Source organism: Herpailurus yagouaroundi, unplaced genomic scaffold (genome assembly GCF_014898765.1).
Source record: "Herpailurus yagouaroundi ecotype Mexico unplaced genomic scaffold, PumYag 141, whole genome shotgun sequence".
NCBI classification, from domain to species: Eukaryota; Metazoa; Chordata; class Mammalia; order Carnivora; family Felidae; genus Herpailurus; species Herpailurus yagouaroundi.
In genome coordinates this window covers 32,682,937-32,697,777 of record NW_024412396.1, presented here as the reverse complement: position 1 = coordinate 32,697,777, position 14,841 = coordinate 32,682,937, and the positions used below count along the sequence as shown (strand labels likewise).

The window sequence follows — 14,841 nt, the reverse complement described above, 5'->3', positions numbered from 1 at the left end:
GAGGAACTGAATTGCCATACTGTTTGTTTTAAAGTGGCTGTATGTATTATTCTGCAATCCCCCCAAAAGTGTATGAAGGTTTCAATTTTCCAACACATTGCCAACACTTGTTTTGGTTTAGCCACTATAGTATAAAGTGGTAGCTCATGATTTTAATTTGCGTTTCTCTGAGCCGGGAATCTTCTTATGCACTTATTGGTTATTTCTAGATCTTTGGTCAACAGATTAGACATTTTTCCATTTTTTACTGGGTTCTTTTTATTGATGAGTTCTTCACAATCTGGATACAACTCTTATGATTTTCAAGTCACTTTCTATTTTCTGGGTTTTTTTACTTGACAGTCCTTTGGTGTATAAAACATTTGAATTTGTTTCAATGTGGAATTTAAGAAACTAAAACATGAACACGGGAAAAATAAAACATTTTAAAGCCCAATTTATGGTGTGTTTTCTTGGGGTCTTAAGAAATCACTGACTAATCCAAGGTCATAAAGTTTTACTTCTTCTAAGAATTCCATAGTTTTAACACTCGGATCCATTTTGAGTTAGTGTATTGTGTGAGGTAGGGATCTAATGTCATCCTTTTGTATGTGGCTATCTAGTTATGCCAACTCCATTTGTTGAATACTTTTAACACCCGTGTCAAATGGGATGTATCTACCTCACAATTGCAAGAGGTTATAGAAAAACAGCCAATTTTCTAATTCATGGAACTTAAATGTTCCAATATTTTAACTCCTGAAATAAAAGCCCATGTAAATGTGCATTTACTTTTGGGAAATGAAAAATCCATTTCCCTCAAAAATACTAACACTCCTTAAATATCAGTGTGATGAGAAACTATCAAATACTATATCTTCTAATGAAAGACCTATTACTTTAAGGCTTGAACGTTTACCCATAATCTTTACATTATTAAAAGTAAATGAAGACGGTCACAAAAGTAGCAATATGACAATGAACATGAAGGAAATTAAATTCTCCTGGAAGTTAGATTTAAGTACTGATAGAATTTTTAAAGAAAAAGCATGGATTTTCAAAATCCAACTTAAATAATGTAGTGTGTGGAATATAATACAATAAGCTCAACTATATGGGATCAACTTGGAAGTTTGAGAAATGCAAAAATCAAGTCTACTTTTGTATCATCTTTGTAGCTGTCTGGGGTTCATGAGGACATTTGATACAGAGTCTGAAGACAACAACTCACAAACATAATGAGATCCGTTTAATAATTTTTGAAGATTTTTCCTGTAAAATGGCTTGTATTTCCACAGGTTACAATAGTGAAGAAATAAACTTTTCAATTTGACATGAAATATAAAAGAACAGTTTTACAAATATATCCATAAAATTTAACTGCTTGTAACACTATACATGGTAAATAGGACCACCCCTTAACTTCTAGACTATTTAATACAGAGAAATGATCTGTCATCTCACCTAAAAAGAAATAATTTCCCTTTCATCAAGTTTACTTTTGTTTAGAAACGGTTAAGTAGGACTGGAAAAATATTTGCTTTTCCCCATCTTCCTCTAGGGCTTTTTCATGAAGGTGAAAACTTGAGAGGATATAAATTTTACTTAAAAAGAAATACTGAACCTTCTTTGTTTTACTAGTTTTGTAATGTTTACATTGTTAAAAAAAAAAAAATCCTGGAGTTGTCTCCTTGGCCTTGGGGTCCTAAAGAAATGATAACAGAGCTGTGTTCTATTTTCAGTCCTGGAAGAGGAACGTCATCCCCTCAGCCGATGAAGGCTAAAACTAGGGGGCTATAAGATCACCTGCCAAGGGAACGGAGCTGGATCTGGCTTAAAATCAAGGTTGTGTGGTTTGCCTATCAGGAATTCCACTGTTGCAAGGCAAAACTGCCTGGAGCTCACTAGATCGCAGTCAGCATGAACAATGCTGAAATCGCACCTCCTTTCACACAAATGCAAAGCACAGAATAGCTTTTAAAAAGTTGATCAAAATCATAGAACTGCAGCTAACAATTCTTCAACCTAGGAAGAAATTCAGGAGAAAACACACTCCCTTTAAACTTTCAAAAGTGCCCAAATAACAATACTGAGCTCTCCCAAAAGGGGTTGGAGTTTCATGTCAGCAAAAATGAAATAAAGCATGGAAGCTTGATGAAGAGTTCTCGACTTTCCTAACACAGTATATGTAATAACTTAAGGTTTCCCTATTGACACTGGAAATAAATTCTAATACAATCATGCATATGCCAGGTCCTGGCATACTTCTGCATCCAGATTCATTAGTCTCCTTAATGGAGCCCATCATTTTTCCAATGGCTTTCTCCTTTCTTTAAACCCTAACCCTGAAATTCTATAACCAGTTACGTCACGTGGCTTCCCTGAGGCACAAAGGTACCAAACTCTATAATTAACTATTGAGGAATGATAAATATGCTCTCTATATAAAAAGATTTTAATTCTTTTGGGCCACAGTGGGGGGGAAAGAAAAACCCAGAAAGTTTAATACTTACTCTGCAGTGTGAACTGTAGCCCTTTTTGCAAAAAAAAAAAAAAAAGAACCAAATAAGGGAAATGTTGAGTTGCAGCATGCATGACCTGACAGCACCAATTATTAATAAAAAAATTCGACTAGAAAAATATTCAGGGTTGTATCCCATCCATTTTATTTATTTATTTTTTAATAGTAAACTGACAACTGAAGAAATTTACTATGGGAATACATCACCGGGGCTTCACTTCTAGTGACCTATTCACAAAAGGCATTTTGATCAGGTCAAGATCAGGATAATTCCTAGGTGTACAGCTGGGGGAGCAGGGCTCGCTCCTCAAGAGGGCAAGCAAAACAAAAACAGAAGTCATCTCTGCGAAGTTACTTTCTCTGAACTATATTACTCTACTTTGGCGAGCTAGACTTGTATATTCTCACAAACTAAATTGCTCTCATGTCTGGAACAAACTCCTTAGTCCAAGTTATAAGCGAATCTTGCTGGAAGTGGCCAAGCTGAACCTGGCTTCTTTTCCCAGACTTGCCACCTCTCTGCGGTTCCTTAGGCAGAATGGGAGGGGATCTCACTGGGAAGTCAAAGGAGAAGGTGTGAAGAGAGAGTATGTTTCCTGTTAGCCCTTCCAAGAGCTTGGGATTTATTAGCCAAAATTTGACTTCTACTTAGGTATCTCCATTTACTAAAAGTCAAAAGGAACTTTTCACATTGGAAGATTATCTGGGGGCATGTGTTACATGTAAAACTGCTAGACCCTGAACTGTTGTAGTCCTCGAAATGGAAGATTACAGCAGATCGTAACTTTCCGGAAATGTTTTTGATAGGAAAAATCCAGCCCTTCTAGATGCAAGGCCATTTACTTTACAAGATGCTTTTAGGGAATCCAGGCTCCTCAAACCACTTTCTAGCCAGACAGCAAGAAAAGGGACTGTTGCCTCCTTTATCATTTTGTGGAGCCCAAAGAAGCACAAATTAAAAAGACTCTAAGAGAAAGTTAGTCATTGGAGTCTGAGGCTAAAGAAAAAGGCATGTGACACATGAATCTAGGCAATTCCAGCTGTCTGGAGATAGTTTATGACTTACCCTATCAGTAAGAGGACTGTTGTTGGATTTTTGCATCACTTAAAAATTACCAAAAATGTCTCCTCCCACACAATCACCTCCATTGAAAAATAAAGCTTTTTTAAAACTGAGCAGCTGAACTTTTTAGATACTAGGTCAAATCACGCGGTAGCAATCAACAGTAATCCCTTTAAGGAAAAAGACATTCAAGATGTGTTAGAACAATTGAAAACAGGGCAACATATTTACCAGGAGGCAAAACATGGAAAGATGGTCAAGTGTAAATGCAGTCTATTAGAAGCCTATAAATTCTATACCTTTAGAAAGGTTAAAATGTAGCATGAATCTGCAATGGTCAATTTTAGAGGATGTTAGTATAAATAAATACTTGCTCTGTGCGGCAGGAATCTACTTCATGTCAGCCAGCTGTGGCAATCCGTCGCCTGTCCTCAAGAACCTTTACGTTCTGGTAGCAGGGATACTGTAGGTACTGAGGACAGAGAATGAGTATCTGAGAATTATTCAAAATGAAATGGAGCTAACAGAAGGGTTGGTGGTGCTCATGTGAAATTCTGATTTAATTATTCCTCAGTAAACACTCATTTGCTCTCTTGAAATCTGGAATTCCAAATTATCCCTGCAGATGTACTGCTTGGTGGTGTATATATCTAATGATCACATTTAAATTTGGTTTGATTTGCAAACATTTTCAAAACTTACAGGGCTCCATAAGCTGCAAGAGAAGGTGACAGATGGCAGTGAGGGAGTGAACAAAAGCCACTGAATCGTGGTGATACGTTGCTTTTAGGCTCTCAGAAGTTTGGCCTTTTTAAGGAAGGAAAAAAAACACCTTAGGAAACCCCAACAAGTGGTTTTAAAAAGTAAAATCTTATTTTTAATCACTCATAAATCTTGAACAATTCAGTAAGCAAAGGAACTTGATGGTATAGTACCCAGGCCATGCTGACTGCTGCAATTAATAATCACCCTTAGTTAATGAATTTTTAAGAGTTGCTGCATTTTAATCAACCCAACGGTTGTGGCCATACAATCAGGGACAGACCATCTTAAACAGAAGCAACAAAAGGCAGACTAAAAAGTTACGGAAATGTCTTTGAAATGCCAAGGTATTTCATGACTGAGTAGATAAAGTCATCGAATTCCACCCAACTAAAAACAAAAACACACGACAGTATATGAATATTCTTTTCCCAAAAAAAGAAAAATCTGAAAACCCCGGATTTCAAAACCGCCACCTGTGCCTAACATCTCCCCACCACCACCGCCACCGCAGTGGGAGCTGGTCAGATTCTAGCCTGTATCAAGTACTCCCAGGCCCTGCATGTCTTTCCATTCACACCGACACCACGCAGCATGGAAGGTCGCCCATTTAGAGCCAACTTCTGAATAAATTTCTTCTACATTTGTAAAATAGGATTTTAAAGTCTCATCCAAGTTTACAAAGGAAAACATTGTTTGAAAACTCAAGGTTCAAATAAAAGCATGGCATTTTAAATCCAATTATGACAAAGATTATGGTTTCATCAAGCAGGCTTCAATGACAATGCCGCTTTTTTGAGCATGCAACACACCCGATGCCTTAAATTCCTGGCATGTCTCGTCGCCATGTCCCCCCCCCTCCCCCCCCACCAGCCTCAGCCCCCCCTCCCCTTAAGAAACAGCATGGGGGGGAGGGAAAATCTAGAGTTAGTGGCAAAATCTTCACAGTAACTTGTTAATAAAGTCGTAGATGGCTGTCAAGGGCATCAGTCAACTGGACCTTGGAAAATTAATTTGATGCAGTTCTGTTCCCCAACCAGCTGGGTAGCACAGAAAGGGCAGGCAGCGTGAAATGCGTGAGTTCCATGAGGCAACGGAATCTGAGACCAGTATTTCGCAGACTTTTCTGAGCACACGTGTCCACAAGGGGTGAAAGCATGAGTTGGTGGTCCTGCATCTACATAAAACCCTGCCTCGCAGCCGAGCCAGAGAGGCACGTAGGGGCCCACAGTCCTGCACATGGGACACTCTCTCTCATTGGCCTCTGTGTCGCTCCGGTGGCCCCAGTTGTGGTACCCGTGCACGTGGCCGCAGCTGAGGTATGCCCAGGGCTGCTTCTCCTCCACCACCTCCTTCCTGTTGATGCTGGGGAAGGCCAAGGTGTTGAGCCCCACGGGACACTGCGGCCGGGCGGCATTAATCTCCTGCCGGAGCGCCTCGATGTGTTTCTGCGTTGGAGTATGGAAAAGGCCGTCTGCTGTTCTCCAGAGAAGGGTGGCCCCGCACAGGTCAATGAGGGAGCCATCCTGCAGGACATTGGTCTCACTCTCCACCTAGAACAAGTTTGAAAGACATGACTTTTAAAAGCAAAATTCAGCAAATCACGCTAACATTCTTTTGCTCTCAAGATAGAAATCATCTTTCAAGGAAACACAGGCAGGCAGCTTACCCCCTGCCTCCCTGAAGAACAAGACTGGGGGGTGGGGGGGGGCGGGTAACCCCTTCCTGGAGCTGGTTTCCTCACTGGAACAATGGATGGAACACGGATCTGCCATACTCACAAAGCCCTAAAGAGCACACATACACCCAGCTTTACATGTTCAATTACTGTACTGTGGTTATTTAATGAACATCACATATCTTATAGAGGAAAAGTGAAACTCTAAGTCAGTAACACTGTTCTCACACAGGACAGGAGATGTCCTACCAGTCCATGCAGTATTGACTGTGAAGATTTGCTGTGACCAGAAGTGATCCAGAAGATGCTTGTGGGCCCTGCGATAATGACTGCAGTGGTCTGGACACTGCCTGGTCACCCTCAGCTTCATACAACATACTGCCTGTCCTGCATTGCTATGGTTTGGAGAAGTGTTCGCCATTAGCCTTCATAAAAAAAAAAAAAAAGTTTTAAATGTTTATTTTTGCGAGAGAGAATACAAGTGGGGAACGGGCAGAGAGGGAGGGGGCTCTGCACTGACAGCAGCGAACCCCATGCGGGGCTTGAACTCATGAACTGTGAGATCATAACGTGAGATGCTCAACTGACTGAGCCACCCAGGCGCCCCTAGGTTTCGCTTTTAAAATGGAATGCTAGGCACCTGACGAGAAGCGGCAGACACAGCGGGCGGGAGCCCAACCAGTGCCCTCCATGTGCCTGCTGTGCTCTGAGCCCCGTGGGTAATAAAGCTTCTCTCCCGTCCTGAAGACACGTCTTTAGTGGTGGGAGGCAGACACGCTACAGCCAGGAGCCAGCGAAGGTCAGTACAGCGCTGAAATCGTCGTGCGAGGCCACATCACACAGGCTAAGAGTGTGGCCTTTGCAGCGCACGGCCTTGGGCTGCACCTTGGCTCCGTCACGCACTAGCTCCAACCTGGGGCGGTGACTTCAGCAGCCTGTGCCTAGGTTGCCCCTTCCGTAAAACTGGACAAGGGGATCTTGAGGGTTGAAACAGGCCAAGTTCTGAGAACTGGCATGCAGTAAGCACTGTGTACATGTTTGCTACTTTCGCTTTGACGACAGAAGGTCAGAAAGGCTTTTTGAAAAGGGTTTGCCCGGCGCGGAGATTTGAAAAAGTTGTCAGGACCCAGTGGGTGGTCTAGAAGACTCTCCAGAAAGAGGCATGCAAAGGCTCAGCAGCACGGGGCACGAGGGAGCAGCAGTTATTCCACAGGTGACCGAGCCCGGCTGGACGAGAGCCTCAGGCTGGCCTCCCGTGCCTGGAGGGCATCAACACAGAGTTTTAAGCGGCTATAAAAGAACAGATCTGCCCTTCCCAAAGGTCACTTCCAGAAGTGTGGAGGATGGGTTGGATGGGTTAAGAACACCGTGGGAGTTCTCTCTCCGGGCCGAGAGGATGGGTGCGCCTCAACAAAGACAATCCATGGCAACAGCCCAGGCAGAGACACTGAACACTGAGGATTTAGCTCCTGGATTAAGAAAGACACGCTTCTGGATCTGGCTTTATTGTCTGCATGGGAGGAGGCTTTCCAGGCACAGGGAATCTAGGAGAAATGGCAGATTTGGGGGAAGGGACAGAAATTCAGTTATGGGTGTGCAGAAGCGGAGTGTCGTGTGGGTGTCTGCACAGTGATACACAGGAGGCTTGCATGACTGAAGAGCTGGCTTAGAGAAGCCGGTCTGGGACTTAATGGCATTGGGGTGAAGCCCCGGGAAGTGGACAAGACTGTCCAGGCAGGGTCTCAGGGAGGGCAGAGAGGCCCAGGGACAGAAACAGGGCCATCCCCAAGCAAGGCAGGGGCAAAGCACCGTGAGAAGGGCAGGCAGAGAAATTGTTTGTCATTCTCTGACTCAAAAGTCTTTGCTGGCTCTCCTCTGCCCTCAGGATCAAGCCCAAACTGAACATATATATTTATAAAAAACCTAGGAATAAACCTAACCAAATAGTACGCTGAAAACTATACAAAACTTATGAAGGAAGTTGAGGAAGACACAAAGAAATAAAAAAACATTCCATGCTCATGGATTGGAAGAATTAATATTGTTAAAATGTCAATACTACCCAAAGCAATCTACACATTCAATGAAATCCCAGTCAGAATTGCACCAACATTCTTCTCAAAGCTAGAACAAAGCTAAGATTTGTATGGCACCACAAAAGACCCTGAATAGCCAAAGTTATGTTGAAAAAGAAAACCAAAGTGGAAGGCATCATGATCCTGGACTTTAGCCTCTACTACAAAGCTGTAATCACCAAGACAGTATGGTGTTGGCACAAGAACAGACACATAGACAAATGGAATAGAATAGAGAGCCCAGAATTGGACCCACAAATGTATGGCCATTTGACAAAGCAGGAAAACAATATCCAATGGAAAAAAGACAGTCTCTTTAGTAAATGGTACTGGGAGAACTGGACAGCAGTATGCAGAAGAATGAAACTGGACCACTTTCTCACACGATGCACAAAAATAAACTCAGAATGGACAAAAGACCTAAATGTGACACAAGAGACCATCAAAACCCTAAAGGAGAAAATAGGCAATAATCTCTTTCACCTCAGCTGCAGCAATTTCTTGCTAGACCTGTCTCCCAAGGCAAGTGAAACAAAAGCAAAAATGAACTACCGAGACCTCATCAAGACAAAAATCTTCTGCACCGCAAAGGAAACAATCAACAAAAGTAAAAAGCAACTGGCAGAATGGGAGATATTTGCAAATGACATATTGGATAAAGGGTTAGCATACAAAATCTATAAAGAACTTAACCAAACTCAACATCCGAAAAACAAATAATCCAGTGAAGAAATGGGCAGAAGACTGAATAGATACTTTTCCAAAGAAGACATCCAGATGGCCAACAGATGGTGAGTGATGTTGAGCATCTCTTCATGTATCAGGGAAATACAAATCAAAATCACATTGAGATACCACCTCCCATCGCTCAGAGTGGCTAAAATTAACAACTCAGGACTATAGATGCTGGCGAGGGTGTGGAGAAACAGGAACCCTCTTGCACTGTTGGTGGAATACAAACTGGTGCAGCTGCTCTGGAAAACAGTGTGGAGGTTCCTCAAAACATTAAAAATAGATCTACCCTATGACCCAGCAAGCACTGCTAGGAATTTATCTAAAGATACAGGAGTGCTGATGCATAGGGGCACATGTACCCAATGTTTATAGTAGTGTTTTCAACAATAGCCAAATTATGGAAAGAGCCCAAATATCCATCAACTGATGAATGGATAAAGAAGACGTGGTTTGTATATACAATGGAATACCACTTGGCAATGAGAAAGAATGAAATCATGCCATTTGCAGCAACATGGATGGAACTGGAAGGTGTTATGCTAAGTAAAGTAAGTCAGAGAAAGAAGACATCATATGTTTTCACTCATATGTGGAACTTGAGAAACGTAACAGAAGACTATGGGGGAATGGAAGGGGGACAAATAGATTCGAACAGAGAGTGAGGCAAACCATAAGAGACTCTTAAATACAGAGAACAAACAGGGTGGATGGGGTATGGGGGAGGGGGAAATGGGTGATGGACACTGAGGAGGGCACTTGTTGGGATGAGTACTGGGTATTGTATGTAAGTGATGAATCATGGGAATCTACCCCACAAACCAAGAGCACACTGTATACACTGTATGTTAGCTAATTTGACAATAAATTATGTATTAAAAAAAATTTTGCCGCAGCTCCCTCACCCCTCACTGCCCCCCCCTCCCCAGTGCTGCATGGTCCCCTCCCCTCTCACAGCCTGGCACGAGGCTCCCTTCCTGTGCTGACCACAGGTAATTCTCAGGGACATCTTATCTAAGCATGTAACCACATCTGAAAGAATAATTCTGATGTGGTTAAGACACCGAGGTTCAGTAGTGGCCACACTGGTGAACAACCCCGTCTTTCCTTCCTACAAAGCAGTTTTTGGTAAACAACATCTTATAAATTTTGAGTCCCTGGTCTTTTATTTTCCACACATTCTTGACTCCTCCAAGGATAGAATAGGTTCCTCCTGTCCCTTCTAGTACAAGACTGTGTTCATTACATACAATATGCTAATGACTGGTTGCATTGTCTGTGACCTTCTCCAGATGGGACAACTGGAGGGCAGAGCCCTGGGCATCCTGTTCACTGCTGGATTCCCAGCTCCTACCCCTGCTTTGTCAGAACAGCTACCCAACCATGGACTGCTGTGCTGTGCAGTCCTGTTCCAATCTGCACTTTGCTCTCTCTGTGATCCGCTAAGGTATGGACCGGCACTATTCCAATTAAATGCACACGAAGCCAGGCACAGAGAGGTCAAGTCGTTGATTTGAGACTGCAGCACTCCTCACAGTGGCAATGAGCACCCAGATCTGTGACCGGACTTCAGAACCAGTGATGGAAGGAGGCTGCTCAAACAATAACCGTTATTTTTTGTGGGCTCTCTCTTAACTGTGAACAAAGCGTAGTTTTCTCCAGACTACAGTGTGTAGGAGGGAGCATGGTAAAGACACCCCTGGGCAGAGGCATAGGTTCATCAGATATTTGTTTCTCAAATTCCACAAAAAGAAAAAAAAGAAAAAAAAAAGGCAAGGAGAAAGCCCAAGGAATCGACACTTACCTTTCAGAAGTAAGACAGTTAAAACTGATCAGTTAGCTAAGTTTAGGGTAGACAATTCAAATCCCCACCCACTAGTTAAAAGTTGAGTATCAACTTTTTAAATCCCTGGTTATCTGTAAGTGGGAATGACAACACTGATCCCATGAGGTTGCTCTGAGTAATGCCCAAGAGAGACTTAATATGAAGCACTTCATAAAGCCTGCACGGAACACTATGGTTATTTTCAGATCACCTAAAATTAGGTAAGCAAATGAACTTTGCTGAATTTACTAAATTTTACAGAGCCAATATAGTTTAATAGATCTATATATCTAGTAGAGATCTAGTAGATATCTAGTACACTCACACCTAATAGAGCAATATTATCACTATTGATAAGACTATTGATAGAAAGTTATCAACTAGGTAAAGGAATAGGATACAGTTCAAAGCCTATTCACCTATTTATTTGGGGTGGGGGGTTAAGCTCCTGAAAGGGCATTTCCCCCCACATTTAATTGGTTGTGGTGATCAAGGACAAAGCTGGTGTGATGAGAAACCAAGGAGGTTGTTAACACTGGCACGTTAAATGCCAAGCAGGATATTAACACAGAACCTTCTACCAGCACTAGTTCCACACTGAAAGCAGGAGGCACCTGCTACTTTTATAATGTTCTGGATTTTTCGCAGATCACTTTATTCTCCACAGTTTTGTGTTCAACTGAAAATGGAGAGTACCGTCAGAGACTGTTCTCTAAATCGAATCTCCTGATAGAAACTTTACATCAATACAACAGCCACATGCACAGAAGGAGTCATAAACTGAAACATAAGCTGGAAGAATCAGTGGGTTTTCACTTCAAACTGTTCCCCAGGTTAATCAGAGGGGGTTGCAGGGGAGGATGGGTCCTTTGATCCCCACAGTGCAAAGTTAGACTGATGGAAACTCAGAAACCTTTACTGTAGGCCAAGCCAGTCATACACTATCAAACAGTACAGCACAATGTTGGGCAGATCTAAGGGTCTCCTGTAGGGACTAACTTTGAAAATAGTCTAGATTTAGTACAGCTCGTGAATATAAGCTATTTTTGGAGTGGTTTCTTTTCAGTAGCACTGCCACCTTCTCTGGCACACACAGCCTGAGCTGGGTCACTGCACAATCACCAGAGTAGGCAAGAAACCCATCCTATAAATGTGCCCTTGAAGACAGATGTGCCCTACGCGGACTCTGACATATGCTCTGTATTTCCTAGGGAAGCAAATGCTCTGGTGTCAAGCACCTCGGGTGAGAGCCAGGTGATGCTCCCCACAAGCTGATACCTAGTGGAGGCCTGGAGTCTAGACCCTCAGTCAGGGAGGACTGAGTTTCAATCCCATCTGCTGCCTTCTAACTCTGGTACCCTTCACAATAATTAACCTCCCTATGCCGTACTTTCCTCATCCATAAGATGGGCACGATCCCACTTCTTTGAATAAAGTTGCTCAGATGTGATGAGTTACAGTCTCTGAAATGTTAATGTAGTGCCTGCCCCCAGCAACCATTTACTAACTTCTACTGTGGCCATTATAGTGACTGATAACCAGTTCAGCCAACCTAGGTCAGTTTTTGTATAAAGTTATCCAATGATCAGAAACAAAGTTATCTGGAAGACCTGCTTTCACATTCTGTGCCCTAGTCTCTTGAAAAGTGTTTAAACAGAGATTACTGTATTTGCTTTGGGCTCTCTTAGAAGACGCTTCTCATATTTACTCAGCCAGGATGTTCTAATACTGGGCTTTACTGTAAAATGCAGAAGCTGTACTTGTGGCTCAGTAATGATGTAAAATAGAAATAAAAGTAACAATTCCCTACAAACTAACATCTAGTAGAGACTAGCCAACCAGGCTAGTGAAACAGCATCCCTGCCATCTTCTTTTTCCGTTTTAGTAATACTTGGTTGTCATCTTGCTGAAAAATGCTAGATGACTCTTATGGTTTTCTAGGGAGGTGTTCTGAATCAAATATTTGTTCTCTCATATTCTGGCTTCTACCTAACAACTAATTAAAGGCACTGGAGTAGAAAGTTTACTTAGAAACTTCCGGCACTGTGTCCCACAGGCGTGGTAAGATCAGAAACCCAAAGCTTCCCATTTAAGGGTTTAACAATTATTCTCCATAGAAGAAAGGGTTAAAAAAACCAACTGCTTTAGGTCATTTGGGATAAGTAGTGATATTTATAGGAAAATATTAACATGTCAGATCAATACCCTCTATGAATTATTTCAAGTAAAAAGTTTTATGATTTTGGTGAATTATATAGGGAACTATGTATTAATTTCTTACTGTGAACTCAAAGGAAAAAAGCTAACTTAATTCTCTTTTAGTTCCAGGAAGTCTAGTAAATACTTCTGTAATTCATAATTTTCACTAATTAGTCTTGGGCAGCTCAGGATTTTTCCAAATTAGTAAAGTTTTACACTAAAAATAAGTTTATCTTTCTTTATCGAATTTAAGCAGAATTCTGCGGTGAAGCATATAATGAAAGATATGCTATTAAGGTAGGCGAGGAACAAAAAGGTAATTTTCTTCTACTATGGGAAAAGCTTAATCATTGAAGGAAATAAGCCTTTTTCCCTAGCACTTTCAGGGGCCTGTGGAATTCTCATTTTCCTGGGTCAATGGAACACAGCCCTGGTACCCCTACAAAGGTTCTGAATTTCAGGGGAGAAAAACGACACTCCTTAGGCTGGGCTTTTGCAGTTCGGTGCATTTTCCAGAGTGAAGACCACTCACCAGCTTTCCCCTCTGCTGGGCCGACCTGGTTTCTCGCAAGGTGTACACGTCTCCACATACAGAGATCTCACGCCAGACCCCAGGCTGGGACTCCTCAGTGAAGCCCCCTCGTGGATGCATCACCAGGACGCCATTTGTAGTGAGCCCGTCCATGTGGCCATCGGGGTTTTTCCATTTTGCTGCCTTTTCCTGGAGAGCATACCACAGAACAGAAAAAGCATGCTAAGATTATGTTCAAAATGAAGGGATTCCAGAATCTTTTAAAAATATCCAGTACGGGCAGAAGGAAGGAAAGTGATGAATTTTCATTTTCTATTTAAAGCTAATAATCAGAAGGATAAAATATGCAATTATTCTGATAACATGAAAGTGCTAAAATGTATGAATGATTTATCACTGGATATACATTATATTCATCTTGGGAGCTTAAAAAAAAAAAAAAAAAAAAAGGACCTGAGGCCCGGACCCTTCCCTCAGAGATTCTTTTCTACCCACTGCCCTCACGCCTGGGAGAGTCCAGGAATCTAGACACGTTCTTCAGTTCTATTTGTGCAATCCTTTCGCCTCTTATCTGCCAGCACTTTACATGCAATTATTACCTGGGAAGTATACAGAAGAAAGAGGAAAAAACATACAAAAATTTTAAGACTGTTAGTCTGACAAGTTGTGGCTAGTATCTCTTCATAAATGTCAATGTTTGGATCCTCAAAGATGGAATGTAAAGAGCGCCTGATATGACGGCAGGACCAACACTCCTGGATGCTTGTGCCACAGTGACTTCTCTCCTCTCTCTTGGTGACAGAGATAGCTGTTGCAAACATGACTCAGGAGTAAATTCTGAGTTGGATAACCCTCTTGCCAGGGACTGAGCTCTGGCCAATGAGACATAAGAGGGTTTTTAAGAGCCTTCCTGGTAAAGATCCTTTGTTCTAAAAAGTAAAGGGAAAACAGTCTCCCAGTGGCATGGGTCATTCCATTTTCCTTGCCCCTCAGATGTACAACTAATCAGACATCTGTAACCAAAAAAGAGCATGGCTGTACAGCATCCAGGTCACCTGAAAGAGATCAATACATCTATGCCCAGAAAGTGGGTGCATTGAAACACAGAGGAGGCAGCGGAGAGGAGTTGCTGGGGAGCCAGAAGGCAGCAAAGGCAGTGGCTGGTGGGCAGGCAGGAGGTAACCTTTCTGAAAAAGGAGGTGGAGGGTGAAGGAGGTGAGTGGGGGTCTGCCCCATGCATGTTCTGTAGCTGGAAGGACCGAATGTTGTCTCCAAGGAAAGACTGCAGTGAGTGGGAGAAGGGAAATAGGCAAAAAGAATTTCAGGGAAGGGTCTCCTGCTCTCTGCCCCAGGGTTCTGGCTCATGGACTTCTGGGACTCGTTTCATCCCCATCCCAAGTTGAGGATCCCCCTTCCAGGCTGTGGGCACATCAAAGCCCCAAGAGCTAAGTACACACCTTCTCCAACTCTGCGGC

General features: G+C 42.4%; 1 protein-coding gene across 1 annotated transcript in view; it reads right to left on the bottom strand.

The window, feature by feature from the left end:
• Positions 1–1,206: 1,206 nt before the first annotated feature.
• The window catches only part of PELI2 (pellino E3 ubiquitin protein ligase family member 2), a 199,863-nt gene continuing 186,228 nt past the window's right edge, over positions 1,207–14,841 (bottom strand). Inside the window, exons 5-6 of the mRNA XM_040477230.1 lie at positions 13,367–13,555; positions 1,207–5,878 (exon numbers count right to left, since the gene is read on the bottom strand). Coding sequence (XP_040333164.1) covers positions 5,312–5,878; positions 13,367–13,555 — 756 coding nt within the window. The 3' untranslated portion in view covers positions 1,207–5,311. The remainder of the gene's footprint in view (positions 5,879–13,366; positions 13,556–14,841) is intronic.